Raw genomic sequence first — 17,978 nt, forward strand, 5'->3', positions numbered from 1 at the left:
GAGTAAACAAATCTAAATTAAGTCCAGACAAAAATACATATTTTTTCAAATGATAATTATCAATATTGCAACAAAAAAATCTGTGAAAATTAGTAAGCAATTTACCATTTCATGTAATGAAATGATTTATGTTAAAAAAAAAAAAAAGCATTTTGAAAAAAGACAATTTTCCATCTACGTAATATACTTTTATCTTTAGATTTTATAACCTGTGATGTAGACCTGTAACATGTTAAATCTTCATAATGTGCATATCTCTCTTTACAGGCTTAAGGGAAATTTGGAAGAGCTTCTTAAGGACATTGGGGTACCCGAGGTTATTGGGGGCTTCACAAAATTATCACGCAACTACCAAATATCCAAGAACGTGCACGTTCCAGGAGCAGATGGCGCTCTGGGCGCCAAACTTGAAGGAAATGTCATTTTTGACTCGGGAAGCTACATGCCCGAGGAAACCATGCTAGAGGCCACCCTCAATGTTTTTGGACAGTCTTTTGACATGTTTGAGGTTGGTGCCACAAACCATTTAACCAATTAAAGTATGGGGAGATTTGTTGGAGTTATTACTATTTCTGGTTAAACGGAGACATAATTTGGAAGATGGAGAAAATGAGTTCATGAGTAAGGTTTTTAGGAAAAAAAAGCTTGTAAATAGAAAAATAGTGGCCATTTTTTTATTTTTATATGCAAACTTTTGTCTAGCCTTATAAATGTCTGTGAATAAAAATTGTGAGAATTACAGTTATGTAAACCTTACTTTAGTTTCATTTAAACCTTACGTTATAGGTCAGTATAGAAGGAAAAGGTTTCCAACCGACGCTGGATGCACTGTTCGGAAAAGGAGGTTTCTTCCCGGATTGCACCATGAAGGCATTGTATTGGGTGGACGGCAAAGTTCCTGACAAAGTCACTGAGATTTTGTTCAAATGGTTTAACGTCCCCCGAGGCAGCAAACCAGACCAGGTAAGGTCCATGCAACCACACGCCAAATCTGTTTGTATGTGAATTTTAATTAATAATAATAATTATAATAATAATAATTATTATTATTGTTATTATTATTATTATTGATATTATTATTATTATTAATAATATTATTATTTGAAATATTAATATAAACAAACATGTTTGAAAAATAAGTAAGGAATATGAAAGTTTATCTTTATGGTCAATGTTGGCTTGCATTTTTTAATTCAGTAAAAGATGTATATAAATCGCAAAAACTTTCGCTCTGGTATGAAAATTCAGCTCTTGTTAGGGCTTATACACAAAAAAAAAATCTCAATTATTTACAGGGTCTGTAAGATAATTTTGAGAACAAGTTATTAAAATGTCCTCTAAGTGTTAACAGAGGCATCTTCTCTTTCTGCGTGAAAAATTAGTACAGGACAAGGACCACCGGTTTTATTTTTTTTTTAATTATTATTGTTGTTTTCCCGTTATCCAGGACTTCAAAAAAGCCGTGTTGCCTATCCTTGAGAAACTGATAAAGGATGTCCGAGCAAGCGATGCCCCGGAAGCAAAGGCGTACCTGGAAATCCTTGGGAAAGAACTGGGTTACATCAAACTGAGTGACCTTAAAATCATTGAGAACGTGTTCCCGACGACCTTCCAGACCCTACGAGAGCTACCTGCGCGGGTACGAGGAAAATATTATATATTCTATGTATAAATTCTGATACATTGTAAGATGCTGACATCATAAGGAAATGCATAACATTATGTTTTGGGTGGCATTTATGACAATTATAAGAGAACAACATGCTGATTGGTAGGGTCTACTTAGATGTTAGACCATGTGATGAAGAGATTGGTCATTTTTAACCAAATAGCACGGTAATATTCATTGAAACTTGGATTTTGTTTTCTTTTTAGATACTAAAGGCAATGTCCAGAGGTATTGATGAGGATCTCTTCCTTCACTACATTTTCTTGGACAATGAATTCGACCTTCCCACCGGCTCGGGTCTTCAGCTCCAGGTTTCTCTATCTGGAACAGTTGCTCCAGGCGCAAAGGCAGGCACAAAGTTTAGCTACAAAAATGTAAGTATTATCTAATACTCGGTTGTGTTTGTAACCATTTTAAAACTTTAAGGGCCAGCGCTAAATTCCACGGCCTAACTTGCCAATAGAATTGTGAGAAACCACAAAAGTTAATATAATCAGCATTAATTTGCTCAAAAACGCTTAGCTTCTGGTGAGTAAGGAATAGGACAGAAATCAACAGTAGGATAGCGGCACAGAATGAAGTAAAGATAAAAAAAAGTATCGTAATAGGCAAACCAGGTAACCTAGAATTCTTTAACCCCTTAAGGACAATGGGAGGTCCCTCATTGAAAACAATGCCTTTTGAGCCCGTACATGCACGGGCTTTCTCATTAAGGGGTTAAACCTTTTTTTAGTTTATTTTTAATTCCTGTTAAATGGCAAAGACATGTTCCACGCCCCAAAGATGGATTTCTCCCATTTTCTGTCATGTGCTTTTATTGGTACATTTATCGTCCTATACAGGCGAAGGCAGAATTCAGTCTGAAGCCCGCCATTTCCCTGGAATTTGTAACCCAACTGGGAGTGCAGATTCCTGGGTTCTCTAAGCACGCAGTACAGATGAACTCCAACCTTTTCCACGAGACAGGAGCCGAGGCCGGAGTTTCGCTGAAGGATGGCCAAATTAGGTTTTCAATTCCAGCTCCCAAAGGACCAACAAAACTCTTCAGCTTTAGGTACATAATCTCTGACGGAGAAGCTGTTGGGGGGGTGGGGGGCGACTCCTATTTAAAATGTTATTTTTATTCTGTAAACACAGTAAAATAAAAGTGAATTATTTTATACTTTCTCAGCAACAACTTCAACCTGGTGTATGCAGCGAAGACAGAAGTCATGGCTTCTATCGCGGAAAACAGAAACGAGTGGTCATCTTGCCGACCTTTGTTGACAGGTTTGAAGTATTGCATCAACACGGCATATTCTAACGCCAGCACTAAAGATGAAGCCCCATACTTCCCGCTAACTGGACAGACGAGGTACACAATATATGACTTTTCGCTCTTCACTTATAGGTTGAAATAATAATATTGTATTACATCCGGGAACAACTGTGCCTCTACGTTCATAACACTTCCCTGAACATATCTTTATTGGCCACCAGGGGGCGACGTGGACACATAAGTAGATCTTTAACATGTAAAGCATTCCGTGACATGGCACACATATGTATGTATCATTTTGACATATCTGTATGTCATCGTTAGCAGACGACGATGAGACTAAACCTGTAAACGCAATTCAAATGTATGAGTTTATGTTTTCCCCTCTATAAAGAGCCACCTTGTCATTTTTTTAACTCAAAATAATTTCTTTTAAAGTTGCAGAAAATCACACACACGTCATTACTGATGTGTTAACCCTTATTGCCTGACAACCTGACCCATACAAAAGTATTTTATATTGGTATAAATATAAATTTATACCATAAAAATAAATATATGCGTTTGTTTTAAGATTTGTATTAGAAATTCAACCAACTGGAGATGTTGAGGAGTATTCCCTGACAGCCAGCTACCGACTAAACAAGGATGGACGAGACCTTGTAGACACCCTGGTGTTTTCTGCTCAGGCAGAAGGTAGATATTTATTTATGGTTTATACAGATTTTTGTCTTTTCCAGTGATGTCAGGTATACTCATTTTAACTAAACGTACTGTTTTTTTTTTTCAGGTGCAAAATCTTGGGAAGCAACGTGGACCACAAAATACAACCGCAACAAAATCACCTTTACCAGCGATGTCCAGATTCCAAAATCCGATGTTGACTTTGGTGTCGATGTAAAAGTCGATGATCAGTCTCCAGGATTATATTCAGTCGTCCTTGATTTCCACAATCAGCAAATTTCTGAAGTCACACTCACCGGAAAGCTAAGGTAATTCATGGCCCCCCAATATTCTGTCGCAAATTAAAAATTTTCACTTATGTTTTTTTAAAAAAAAAAACAGTGTTAGAAAAAATATAGAAAAAATATTAAAAACTTTTTTTTTTTAATCAGACAAGAAATCCCAAAATACTAAGCAATATATTCAGCAATTCCATTGTTAATTCAAATTGTGAAACTGTTTGAATTTGCTAATGTTTTTTTTATTTTTTTTGGTTAAAATATGTTTAACACGCATACGTAAAATTAGATATAAGGACTTCAAAATGTGTTTAATATTTTTCAGCTCTGCCGAGAATGAAGCCACGTTGAGCGGAGTCCTTTCCATCCCGCGCTTGCACTCCGAAGCAAAAGCAGAAGCCTCCGTTCAGAACTTACTTAATGTGTTCAAACTTCAGTTACAATCTTCGGCCAATATTTGCGCATTTTCTGGATCAAAGAATATAGTTTTTACATATGGTAGGTAATCATTTGCATATATAGCACCCTTTTATTTTAATTTTTTTTTTAAAAATACAAAAGGATTGAAAAGTTTTTCTTACGGTCTAATAATTTTATTTTTGGTCCATTCTCAAGGTAGTGGTAATAAAAACGGCAAGTAATGTCAGCTTAATCACTTATTTCAGTCAATGGAAGCATTTTTGGTTAAACTGGATGAAAGCTTTTGTACCCTTTTATATGTAAGGCGCACTTAATTTGCAACAAATATGGATTTCTCTATAGAATGTAGAACAATAGCAGATACTTCCACATCCCATATGGAAAAGGAAAATAGATTTTTCATTGTTTATATTCACATCTGTATTTAATATGAATTAATAAGCGCTGCGTAGATTGTTGGCGCTATATAAATAAAAGATAATAATAATAATAAAAATAATAATATTATTATGGTATTCTGTATATAATATAAAACCACATATTACGTATTATGGAGATTCATGATATATTTATATTTATTTATATAGCAGCAGTAGGTTCCACAGCGCTGTTACAATCAGTCACATGCAATAACAAACTGGTACAAAATGGGAAGACTCTAGTATATGAGATACATTTAAGCCTTAAACATAACATTATACTTTTATACATTATATTTAGCAAGCAGTATGTTGAATGCTGCCATTTACAAGGTCTTGCTTCATTCATTGTGTGTATCTTTCATTCAATATTCTCGGACTGATGCATATTTTGGTTATAGACAACGACAAGATTGAATTAGAATGGAGCACCGACTCCAATTCCAACTTAAAGAAACTGGTTTCCAAGCTGCCTGATATTAGATATGAAGATATGGCCAATTATCCAGAGTCCATGAAGAACTATGCAAACGACGTGCTGGACTATAAGGTTCCTCAAACTGACATGACCCTCAGACACATTGTATCTCAGTCATTGGTGGTGAGTCCTGCGTATATATTTTCATTTTTACTATTGCAAACCGGAGCAACAGTGCTGATCTCATTATTTCATGCTTTATTTAAACGTATTTCTTACCATTTTATCGTTTTACGGCAGGCTACCAATAACTGGCTTCGTACCGCGTCGAAAGATATGCCTTACGCAACAACACTTCATAGTAAATTGTCAGCTTTAAAAGAGCTAGACTTCCAAGGACTCGGCTTGCCACCTTTCCCAGAGGAATTATTCTTAAACAGGTAAACAATATCACTAACAATGTAGTCATTTTTTATATTCTGAAAAATATTGATTTTTGAGATTTTTCACAATAAAAAAAACGTTTTAAATTTGTTTTTTGTTTTTTTGTGTAGTGATGGAAAGATCAAATATCTACTTAATAAGGATGGTATCACCATAAACATTCCATTACCCTTCGGAGGAAAATCAAGCCATCAAGTCATGATGACAAGTAGCTTAAGAACGCCTTCGGTAGATATGCCATCAGTCCGATTTCGGTTACCGTCCCAGGAGTTTAAGATCCCTGCCTTCACCATCCCAGAATCTTACCAACTGCGGGTTCCTTTAATCGGAGTTCTAGAGCTCTCCTCTAACATCAAAAGCAATTACTACAACTGGTCGGCATCTTACACTGGTGGGAATACGTCAAGCGATGCCACCACTTTCAGTTCCAAATATAACATGGGAGCCAAATCAGTCTTGGATATTCTGTCATACGACATTGATGGTATGTAATTTCACTAAAACAGGATGTAAAAAATATCTTAATATGGTAATCATGTACAAAAAAACAAAACATTTTTATAAGACTAAAATGGTATTATTTTTGATTGGTAGCAAGCATAGGAACCAGGAGGGAATCCTTTAATCTTTCTGTGGCCTGTAATGCAGAATAATAGATGATTGGGAGACATAGAGTCATAGAATATTAACCAGTGTTAATAAAATAGAATAAATTACATAGAATAATAAAAAATAATTTTTTAATAAATAATAAAAAATAATAAAAAAATAATAAAAAATTACATAGAATAATAAAAAATAGAATAAAATACATTTCTGTCCAGATCTACAACTGAACTGGAAACTGCAATATCATAATTATATATTTTTATATTTTGCCCTCTGCTTTTATGTGCTGGTCTCGATTGTTCTTGCTTTTTGCTCAGTTGAGCTCGATTATTTACTCTTTGTTTTTACTGAATTGCAGGTTCGGCACTAATATCTTATGATCCCGAGCAAATGTTACGCATGTCCTATGAGGGATCTACTAGTCACACTCTCCTTGAGTCAAGTATCAAACTTCATGAGCTGTACAACTTCAGAAGTAACGAGATGTTTAAAGGATCCTATTCTTACACGATCAGAAGCATCTTGGGCATAGAATCTTCACTAACGTCATCAATGAAGTCAACAAAGAACAACAAAATAATGATCACAGAAGGTGACGCAGCAGGGGAGCATAAACTGGCCTCTCTGTTTCTGAACACTGATTACAACACAGTCATCACATTAGATACCGAAAGCTTACAAGCAAAATCAGAATCTAATTTCAAGATGGATTCCTCTTACTTAAAGATGACGAATAAAATAAGTGGAATGGCTCTCCGAGACGCCTTAACGATAACTTCAACAACTGACATGCAAGATGGGGCTCTGTCCAACACAATGACATTAGATTACAGAAACAAGCAGCTTTCCTTTAAATCCGATACAACCGGCAACTACTACAACTTGGTCGCCCTGAACAAATTTGAAGCCACTCTTTCCAGCAAAATGGCAGCAATCCGTTCCGAATATCAGGCAGACTACAGGCGACACAGACTGTACACCTTACTTTCCGGATCATTGAATTCCCTTGGGCTTGAATTGAATGCCGACGCAACTCTCAATAATCAGCAAAACCGAGGTGCCCACAAAGCCACCCTGAAACTCAACCAAGAAGGCTTGTCCACCAGTGCAACAACCAATATAAATTTCAGTCCTCTAACACTGGAGAACGAGTTCAACGCTGGAATCGGGCCATCAGGAGCTTTAATGAAAATGACTGCAAATGGCAGATACAGAGAAAATAATGCAAAAGTAACAGTTTCAGGAAAGGCTGCCTTGACAGAACTTTCCTTTGGTAGTGTGTATCAAGCAACCCTTCTTGGGCTGGACAGTAAAAATATATTTAACTTCAGAATTAGCAAAGAGGGCCTGAAATTCTTTAATAACCTAATGGGCTCCTATGACCAAATTAAACTTGAGAACAGCCATGAGCTCAACATTGAGAGAGCCTCCATACAATTCACCTCCAAATTTGACAATACATTAAGCTCTGATAAGTCCTATAAGCAAAGTTTTGAACTACAGATGCAACCATACACCATGACAGCACTGTTAAACAATGAATTCCAGTATGGATTACTAGCACTAACAAACAAAGGACAGATGCAGCTTGAGGGTTTCAAGATGAATTTCAATGGTAATTTGCAAGGAGCCTACGATAAAGACGAAGTGAAGCATTCCTACGCTTTGGCATTGAATGGTCTGTCGACAAACCTGAACACGGACACAGTTGCAAATATACAAGGCACAGCTCACAGTCACAGAGTCAGTATGGAGATTGCTGGTCTTTCGGCATCATTTAGCAGCAACTCAAACTGTGAAACCAAATCCGTGCGTTTCACCAACAGGATTCAGTCTGTTGTGGCTCCATTCAGCTTTAAGTTTGATTCCCAAACTACTGCAGATGGAAGGCTTCAGATCCTTGGAGATCACACCGGTCAACTGTATAGCAAAGTCCTCTTGAACGCTGAAATCCTTTCCTTTAATTTTGTTCATGACTACAGGGGCTCAACAAGGCATCTACTGGATAATGGAAGGAAACACGAAACTTTACTAGATTATCAAATCACTACGTTGTTTACTCCTTCAGAACAGTTAAGTTCATGGAAGTTAAAAAGCCACCTGGACCAGAACTCCTATTCTCACAGTTTCAGAGCCTATAATAATCTTGACACCATTGGAGTGGAACTGAGTGGGAAAACGGCAGCAGATATGTCCGTACTAGATAGACAGATCCAACTACCATTTGCCATATTTAATCCCATTGATGCTCTTAACTTGAGAGATAGTGTCAACACCCCTCAGGAGTTTGGTATTTCTGGATATGTCAAGTATGACAAGAATAAGGACATGCATGTGATCAACCTACCGTTTATGGAAAGCATGTCAGCTTCTTTTGAAGAATTCAGAAATGTTTTACTAACGTCCCTGCAAGCTGTGCAGAAATACCTGAAGAACATTGACATCGACCAGCATTTGAAGACATGCAAAGCTACCTTGAGCAAAATCCCCCAGAAAATGAACGACTACATCAACAGTTTGGATGTAGAAGCAAAGCTTCAGGAGGCCAAAAAAATAATACTATCCCTAACAGAAGAATATAAAATCACAGCGGAAGAGCTCCAATCTGCCATAGAAAACTATTTTAACCTCATGCAAGAAAACTTACAGCAGTACATGACCAGAATGGAGGGTTATATCAACGATTACACCAGATGGTTAGAGAGAAGGATTCACATACTAGTCCAAAACATTTTTGAGCAGCTTAAAGCTTTAGACAAAGAGTATCAAATCCGTAAGAAGTTTGCCGATACGATCCAGGACCTCAGGAAAATTTTAGAAGAGATGAATATCAATGACTTACAAGACAGTGTAAAATCCTGGATTCAGAATGTTGATGACATGTATCAAATCAGAAAGAGTTTTGTGAATTACTTACAGCAAATCCAAGCCTATATCCAGAAAATAGATATTCAGGTAATCGAGAAAAAGGTAGAAGAGTTTCTAAAATCTGTTGATTGGAGAAAATATGCAGAAGAGATCAGCAAGGCGTTTCCCCTTGAAACCTTTAAATATATTATTGAACAAGCAGAAAATGTTGTTGTCACAATGTTTGAGGAATATGAGTTAAGTGAGAAAATCACTGCTGTTGTAGACAAGCTCCAGGACATCGTGACAGAGTATGAAATAGACAAGAAAATCCAAATGCTCATTGAAAAGTTTCTCCAGTTCCTTAGTCAACAGAATGTAAGAGAAACAATACAAAAAGCAGCAGACATGCTAAATTCTATCGACATAAAAACACATTTCAACAAAATACGATCTTCTGTTGATGACGCGGTTAAGAAAGTGAAAGATTATGACTACAAAAGCCTGATCGATGACATCAACTACTACCTTGATGTTCTTATTAAGAAGATTAAATCATTTAATTATGACAAGTTTGTGGATGATGTCAATGAATGGATCAGGGCAGGAACTAAAACAATAAATGACCAAATGAAAGCCCTTGAATTACCTCAAAAAGCAGAAGCTCTGAAACAATACTTGGACGATGTAAGAAAAGTTGCCAAAGAATATATTCAACAGCTAGGAGAAACTAAATTCTCTGCAGTCATCCAGTGGTATCAGGAGATCATGAGTTCAACTGTACTTAATGATTTCAAAGTAAGAATAATGGAAAATCTGGAAGATGCACGAGACCGAATATATTCTATGGACATAAAGAAGGAATGTCAAAGATATCTAGAAAATGTGAGCCAGGCCTATCGTCGATTGGTGACCTGTATTTCAGAGAAGTGGAACGCTGTCTCGGAGATGATCACCAGTTTTGCCGAAGAAAACGATATCCGAGAGTGGGCTGAAAATGTTAAAAGGTTTATAGAAGAAGGTTTTACCGTACAAGGATTTAAGCTAGGGTTTCTCAACATTCCTTCTTTTGAAGTAAGCCTCCGTGCACTTAGATTAGCGACCTTCAAGACGCCCTACTTCGTAGTGCCATTCACCGACCTGCAAGTTCCCTCTGTGGAGATCAATTTTAGGCGGTTAAGGGAGCTCGAAATTCCCACAAGAATTGTAACCCCGGAGTTTACTATTTTCAACACTTACAAGGTACCTTCCTATACAATTGATTTGAATGAGATCAAAGTGAAGGTTGCAAGGGCAATTGATCAAATACTTTCGAGCGACTTTAAATTGCCATCTCCAGAAGTATATTTAAAAGATCTAAGGCTGAGTGACCTAATGATGAATGACATGGGATTCCCAGCGTTTTCGATTCCAGAAATATATGTCCCCAGTATGCAAATACCTGAACTACGGATACCAAAGTTAAATCTGATAAACTTTGACTTTGCTGATATTTCAATACCTGAGTTCCAACTCCCAAAGATCCCTCACACAGTATCTGTCCCTACATTCGGCAAACTTCACAGTTCATTTGAAGTGACATCGCCATTCTTTACCATGAAAACCTCAGCCGAGGTAAAGAACGCCACAGTTTCGGAAAACTCGCCTGAATTTGTTGCCACTCTGTCAACGGAGGCCACATCCATGATGGAAGCTCTGGCTTTTGTGCTAGCGGCGGACGCTCGTGTATCTGCTCCTCTCCTTGAACAACTGATTCTTAAGGAATCTGTGTTGCTTTCCAATAAATATGTTAAATTTGATCATAACGGCGAAGTGACGTTCTCTAGAAATCAGATTCAGACCAAAATAGGGACGAAGGGAAATCTAAAAACAGAGAAGAATTCAGCGGAGTTCCAAAACGACATGTCCTTTAAGTTACAGAAAAAGTTTACAGCCGATATAAACACTAAATATTCTCATAGACTGAATGTTCCACGGCTGGAGATAACAAGTCAGCTGGAGCTACAGAATGATATTGACTCGACGGTTGAAGCTGGTAGAATCTTGTTCACATCTGCAGGCAAAGGAAACTGGAAGTGGGCCTGCCCGCTCTTTACGGATGAAGGTACACATCAAGCCGACTTTAAATTCAACCTAAGAGGACCCCTTATTGAGATATCAGGAGCAAACAGAGTCATTGACAAGTACCTTAAACTAGACCAAAGCATTAGATATGATTCCGGTTTCTTAAGCTATGTAAATCTTGATATCATGTCCAAAGCAGATTGTCCTTACGTTGGAAACAGCATTGTAGAAGTTAAAGGAAAAGCACAAGTCAGTGAAATGAAAATTGAACTCACTGCTGCCCATAATGCAGAATTATCCGGGCGGGCGACCGGAACAATAAGCAATAGCCTATCCTTTTTGACAAAGCCATTTGAAATACGCCTGTCTACTAACAATAATGGAAATCTAAAGGTTAGCTTCCCAATGAGACTGACCGGCAAGATTGACTTCCTCAACAACTATGAATTCATACTCAGCCCCAACGTTCAGCAAGCATCTTGGCAAGTCAACGGCAGGTTCAACCAGTACAAAGCCTCGCATGCTATTTCACTGGGCAACAACGAAGAGAAAATCGGGGCTTCTGTAGAAATGAATGGAGAAGCCAACCTTGATTTCTTGACCATTCCAATAACTATTCCAGAAATCCCTGTTCCATATACCACGATGAAAACACCTAAGGTTACTTCATTCTCGTTGTGGGAAAGAAGCGGTCTGAAGAATTTACTAACAACCACTAAGCAGAATTTTGACCTGAACATCAAGCTTCAGTACATGAAGAACAAAGATGTGCATTTAATTCCACTGCCTCTAGACGCAATCTACGATACCATAAATTCTAACATGGTGACGCTCAATAAGAAATTTGAAAAAGTGCGCGGAGCTGCAGTTAACGTTCTAACAAACTCATACAATGGGGCAAAGGCACAATTTGAAAAGTACAAAATAGACACCCAAGCAAATAAAATCCCAAGAACATTGAGAATCCCTGGTTATACCATACCTTTGGTCAATATTGACGTTTCCCCGTTTGTAGCAGAGCTTCCAGCATTTGGCTATGTGATTCCCAAAGAAATTAGGACACCAGGCTTTACATTACCTGTACTTGGATTTTCCATCCCAACGTACACATTAGTTATGCCGTCACTAGAATTTTCTGTGCTTCATGTTCCTAATACTTTACGTAGAATAAGTCTGCCCAAGCTGACATTGCCCCGTTTGCAGAACAGCATTTCTATTCCTGCCATGGGAAACCTGACATATGAATTTGCCTTCAAATCCAACGTAATTTCATTAACCACAAGTGCAGGGTTATACAATCAGTCTGATATCTCTGCTCGCTTTAGTGTGATCTCAACCTCTGTGATCGATGCTCTCCAATTTAGCATTGATGGAACATCAGGACTTACAAGAAAACGAGGACTGAAATTAGCGACTGGCTTGGCACTGAAAAATGCTTTTGTGGAAGGAAAACATGAGAGTTCCATGTCTTTTGGAAGGAGAAACATCGAGGCATCTGTTGCAACCAACGGCAAAATAAACATACCTATTTTACAACTGATATACAATCATGAACTGACAGGTAACACAAAAACCAAACCTACAGTCTCATCAAAAATGACAATGAGCTACGATTTCAATGAAGCAGCATATGGAAATAATGCTAAAGGATCTCTTGATCACAATCTGAACCTTGAAGGTCTCTCATCATACTTATCTTTGGAGAGCCTCACAAAGGGACATGTCACTGGAACCTTTATGTCCCATCAACCATTTTCTGGAAAGCTCAGTAACGAAGCAAACACTTATTTGAATTCAAATGGTTTGAGATCTTCCATGAAAACAGTGGGCAACGCTAAAGCCGATGGTTTCGCAACTCTTGACATTGCTGAAAACCTTGCAGTTGAAGCATCAACGAGCCGCATTTACGCTGTTTGGGAGCACGTTGGAGAAAATTATCTAAGGTACACCCCTGCTTTTACCACAAGAGGAAGTCAAAAGTGTAAGGCTACTATCGAGCTTTCCTTCTGGAGTTTGCTCTCGAACTTGCAGCTGCAAATTGAACAGCCAAGTTCCTTCTTTGATGCCATATCACTCAGTGAAGCTATGACATTAAACCTTTACCCCGAAAAGCAAGAATTTGACTTCAATGGACAGGGTGTTTTGGAGTATTTTGTTGTAGCACATAATATCAAGCTTTCAAATGACCCAACAGATGCCAAATGTGAGATTGGTGGATCACTGCAAGGGCATGTCGATATCTTGAAGTCCATCATTCTGCCGATCTATGAAAAGAGTGTATGGGATGTCTTGAAGTTTGATCTCACAACAAGTACTAAGGAGAAACAATACCTTAGTTTATCGACATCCCTAGTATACACAAAAAACAAAGAAGGCTTCTTTTTCCCCATTCCATTGAACAAGCTTTCCGATGGGTTTGTCATTAAATTTCCAGCGCTGACTTTGAAATCTCCAGAATGGATCAAAGATCTTCCAAACACATTAAGCAATGCGGAGATGCCAGATATGCCAACAGAATTGAACATTCCATCTTTTAAAGTACCATTTACAAATCTGAACGTGCCATCATATAAAATTGATCTGAGCAATATCAAAATCCACAAGAAGCTAAGTACCTTGCCATTCGACCTGACCTTACCTTCATTGCCAAAAGTTAAGTTCCCCAAAGTTGATATCAATACAAAATATATTACATTAGAAGAGTACAAAATACCATTCTTTGAAGTAACCATACCTCAATATCAGATAACACTGGCCAGGTACACACTTCCGAAAAGTTACTACGGCTTGGATTTTAATAGCTTGGCCAACAAAATTGCAGACATCGATCTACCAACGATAGAAATTCCAGAGCAGAACATAGAGTTTCCACCCGTTAAACTAAATCTACCTGCTGGTCTGTTCATCCCAGCATTTGGGTCTTTGTCTGGATCCGTGCAATTGAACTCACCAATATACAATCTTACATGGACCACCAAGCTGGCAAACAGCTCTGAATCTCTAGTTGCTTCTATTGATGCTACAAGCAGTTCAACTCTTCAGTTTTTGGAATTTGATCTTGAAGGTTAGTATACTTTTTTTTATTTTTTAATAGCTATAAACATGTTTCGGGCAGAGGCAGACATGGCACAAGCCACCTTGGACAGGCAACATGAATGTGCCTCCGTATTCTTGGCATTCTACGTTCTAGTAAGTTATATATTTTGGGAAGTTACTGTGCAAACAATAATGTATTATATGCTGCCTATTTTTGCCAAATACAGTGTTCCAAAGTGTATATAAAATCATCTGTAGTTATAAAAGGTAATAGAATATTTCACAATATTTTCTCATAAAATCTTATTTTCATTTTCAGCTTCCGCCACAAGCTCTCTAGTAGGAAATGCTTTAAATTTCATTGGGAAAGGAACTCTTGCTCACCCGGACTTGAGCATAGATTGGCAACAGGATATTTCCTTTAATGGTCTCAGGTAAGTACATTTTTGTAAATATCAATTGATTTATATTTATAGTAAAATTGATATATATATATATTTATATTATATATTTATATTTTTTTAAATCGTGCTATGTCTATCCAAAATGTTAATAACTAAAACATTTTGTCACCATGCCTTAAAAAACTCCTCTGCATAAATCTGCCTTGCTTATCAGTTCCAAATTATTTTAGAATTCGTAAAGTATAGTATAAGACACTTAAAAAAAAAATATGTTGTAGTCCTATAGCTGGAACTAAACAATATACCACTTATACAGATTAAAAAATATGAAGCATTATTGAAGTTCAGGACCTTATAAACACACAATAGTATACAATGTATAATAATATGTTCTTCTTCAAAATACACGTGACTCTGCTGCAAAATGCCCATTTTAAATCTTTAGAACACCATTTTTGTTAAAAAAAAATCTTTTGGTTTTAAAGTGATGCTTAGATATATATTGCTTCCCTCCTTAGGTTCCCTGCTCATAATGTTCTAATAGATGTAAGAAGCCCAACTTTCACAAATGTACAAATACGTTGTCAGCGGGAGAACAACAAGCTTTCCTCGTCTGTGACCTGTACATCTACTGGGACTTTGGGCCTTGTGATTGAGAAAGAAGATGCAATTATTAAAGGCAAAGTCTATACTCGGTCTTTGGTAAGCCTGCTTACAAACGTACCCTGTTATATGAGAACTTCAACCTAAAGATGTACTTCATTTGTTTTTTTACACCTTTGGAGGAACATATATTCGCGAATTTAAGACTTAATTTAAATGTAAAGCCAAAAAAAGGACAATCGCGTGCAGTATCCTTCACATGTAGCATTTGTTATGTCCAGTATCCCTTATCTTAAACGAGTCAAAACTGAAAATAGCAATTTGTAATTATTATTTCTCATCTGAACTTCTATGTCTTTTTTTCCTACTTTTTTTCTAGTCAACTACATGACTCATTAATATAGATTCACATCGTGCTGATGCCTTAACCTTATATATCCCATTATATTCTATTTTATTCACCATTACAGACATTATGTTTATATTATACATTATTATTTATTATTAACAATAATAATATTAGTATTAGTAGTATTATCTGTATTACTATTATTAGTATTATTATTAGTACTAATATTAGTATTAATATATTATATACAGACTATTATAATTATTTTATTGTGGGTTTGCAATTAATATTTAGGTGTATATAAGACATTTTACTTTCTATTTATGCTACATTTTGTCTTCTATTTTCAATTTCTGTAGACATCTACTGGAAAAGATAACCTGTTAATGAAAGGTGAAATATCATTAAAAAACCCTGAGAAGATCCAAAACAAGTTTAACTGGAAAGAAGATGCAGTTCAAGAAGCACTTAATGGTTTGAAAGAAAGGCTTCCAAAGATGTCTGATGCGGTCTATAACTGTTTCAACAAGTACCACACTGAACACTTTGGGATGGATGTCAGTGATGCCCATCGTAAAATGAAAGAGCATCTCCAGTCCAAGATCACGTCGACCTACAGGTCCACTGTCAACCAGATCGATAAGATTGAATACGAGCTTCAGTCTGCTGCCAGACACGCCAGCAGCAAGTATTCAGACATCATGAAAAATTCTAAAAGTATGTATCAAGATCCAGCAAGTACATTTCCGAATTATGATGACGTGAAAGCAAGGTTTTTGGATAATACAATTCAGGTTTTAAGAAGGTATCAAAACACAGTAAAAGACCTGATTGATGCAGCTATTGAATTTCTCAAGATGACGAGGTTCCAGCTCCCAGGACAAACGCAGAGATACACCGGCGAAGAACTCTTGTCCATGGGTGTGCAAAAAGTAATGTCATGCATTGACCAGTGTTACGAGAAGATCCAAAAATTGTTTGACGCATGCATTCAGTCACTCAATAATGTAAAGTTTGATATACCTGGTACTCAAATAACCATTGAAGGTACACAGATACTTGCATCAATCAAAAACTTCTTGAAAGAGCTCAATACTATAATCAGGGATGTGTTTACCGATATTCAGAATGCAAGCTTAGAAAAAACCCTCAAGCAGCTTAAGAATGTACTTCAACAAGTTGGCCAGAAATCTGAAAAACTCATTGAAGCCATGCAGTTCAGGAACTATGAAGAACTGAAAACTCAAATTGAACAAATGTACAAGGATACCATCAGCTCTGAATACGCAAAGAAGCTGAGTTATTATGCAGATAGGGTCAAGAAGATTCTTCAACAGCTACAGACAGTTTTTCAGAGTGGATACGAACAGTTGTCGGAGAAGTTAGAACAGCTGCTCATCTACGGAAAGGCCATTCGTGAAGAATATTTGGATCCAAATATCGTCGGATGGTCGGTTAAGTATTATGAAATTGAAGACAAGATTATTCAGCTAGTGAAAAACATCATTAATTCATTAAAGGAACTGCCTTCAAAATATGGTATAAGTGTATCTGAAGCTCTAGATAACGTGAGAGGATTTCTAACCGAGTATTACCAACAAGCTGGAGATGCCGAAGACCGTGCAAGAGAAATGTTCAATAGAATGTCCGTATCCCTTAACGAAAAAATCACAGAATTGTCTAATAGTGCGAGAAAAGTTGCAGTAGAACTTAACCAGGTTCTTAGTTCTAGACTGCAAGACACCTATGATAAGTTTGCTAATTCATATGAGAAGTTTATTGTTGAAGCAAATCGGCTAATCGATCTTGTCATCGAAAAGTACAACGCCGTGATAGAATTTATCACGCAGGTTCTCCAGGACTTTGAGCAGTCTAGCAATGAAGTCGTGAAAACATATATATCAACTCGTAAAGGTGAGCTTAAAATTGACGTTCCTCATCCTTTCAACTGGAAGTCGTTTGACGAAATGCCTGAATTAAGAGACGATATCATAAATAAGAAACTGGAAATTGCACGTTCGGTGGTATTCGATGGCATCGAAAGAGGGTCCAAAAAGTGGGAAGAACTGCAAAGCTTCATTGAACAACAGCTTAAAGATGGAAAATTGACCGCACAGCAAATCATCGAAAACATCAAGAACTGGGAAAAAAACTGAATGGACATTTTGTACTATAGTAGCCAACATAGATTTTTACGCTGAGAAAAAAAATAACAATCAGCATATATTAACCTTTTTAATACTTATGTTGTTTCTTTGTAAATGAAAATAAAACTGTCTATTTCTTTGCGGGTTAAAATTAATAAACAAAAACGAAAACAATACATTGGCATTATTTTTAATGATCATCTTTCCCCGTTGATTGCATTATGCAGAATCGTGATTAAAATGACACATAATTACAAATGTTTTTCATGCCTTTTCATTTAAAACTTCAAATGAATATATAATATACAGGTTATTCAACTAACACAGAT

General features: G+C 36.9%; 1 protein-coding gene across 1 annotated transcript in view; it reads left to right on the plus strand.

The window, feature by feature from the left end:
* LOC149288319 (apolipoprotein B-100-like) overlaps positions 1 to 17,658 on the plus strand; it is a 74,518-nt gene extending 56,860 nt beyond the window's left edge. The window contains exons 13-28 of the mRNA XM_089491869.1: positions 268 to 508; positions 787 to 963; positions 1,448 to 1,639; positions 1,876 to 2,043; positions 2,512 to 2,723; positions 2,841 to 3,023; positions 3,502 to 3,623; positions 3,718 to 3,919; positions 4,215 to 4,387; positions 5,130 to 5,329; positions 5,447 to 5,586; positions 5,701 to 6,074; positions 6,558 to 14,174; positions 14,466 to 14,580; positions 15,069 to 15,252; positions 15,862 to 17,658. Of these exons, the coding sequence (XP_089347995.1) occupies positions 268 to 508; positions 787 to 963; positions 1,448 to 1,639; positions 1,876 to 2,043; positions 2,512 to 2,723; positions 2,841 to 3,023; positions 3,502 to 3,623; positions 3,718 to 3,919; positions 4,215 to 4,387; positions 5,130 to 5,329; positions 5,447 to 5,586; positions 5,701 to 6,074; positions 6,558 to 14,174; positions 14,466 to 14,580; positions 15,069 to 15,252; positions 15,862 to 17,658 (12,097 nt within the window). The remainder of the gene's footprint in view (positions 1 to 267; positions 509 to 786; positions 964 to 1,447; positions 1,640 to 1,875; positions 2,044 to 2,511; positions 2,724 to 2,840; positions 3,024 to 3,501; positions 3,624 to 3,717; positions 3,920 to 4,214; positions 4,388 to 5,129; positions 5,330 to 5,446; positions 5,587 to 5,700; positions 6,075 to 6,557; positions 14,175 to 14,465; positions 14,581 to 15,068; positions 15,253 to 15,861) is intronic.
* Positions 17,659 to 17,978: the final 320 nt, after the last annotated feature.

This window comes from Sceloporus occidentalis, unplaced genomic scaffold (assembly GCF_023333645.1).
Source record: "Sceloporus occidentalis isolate IW3139 unplaced genomic scaffold, rSceOcc1.0.p SCAF_52, whole genome shotgun sequence".
Lineage (NCBI taxonomy): Eukaryota > Metazoa > Chordata > Lepidosauria > Squamata > Phrynosomatidae > Sceloporus > Sceloporus occidentalis.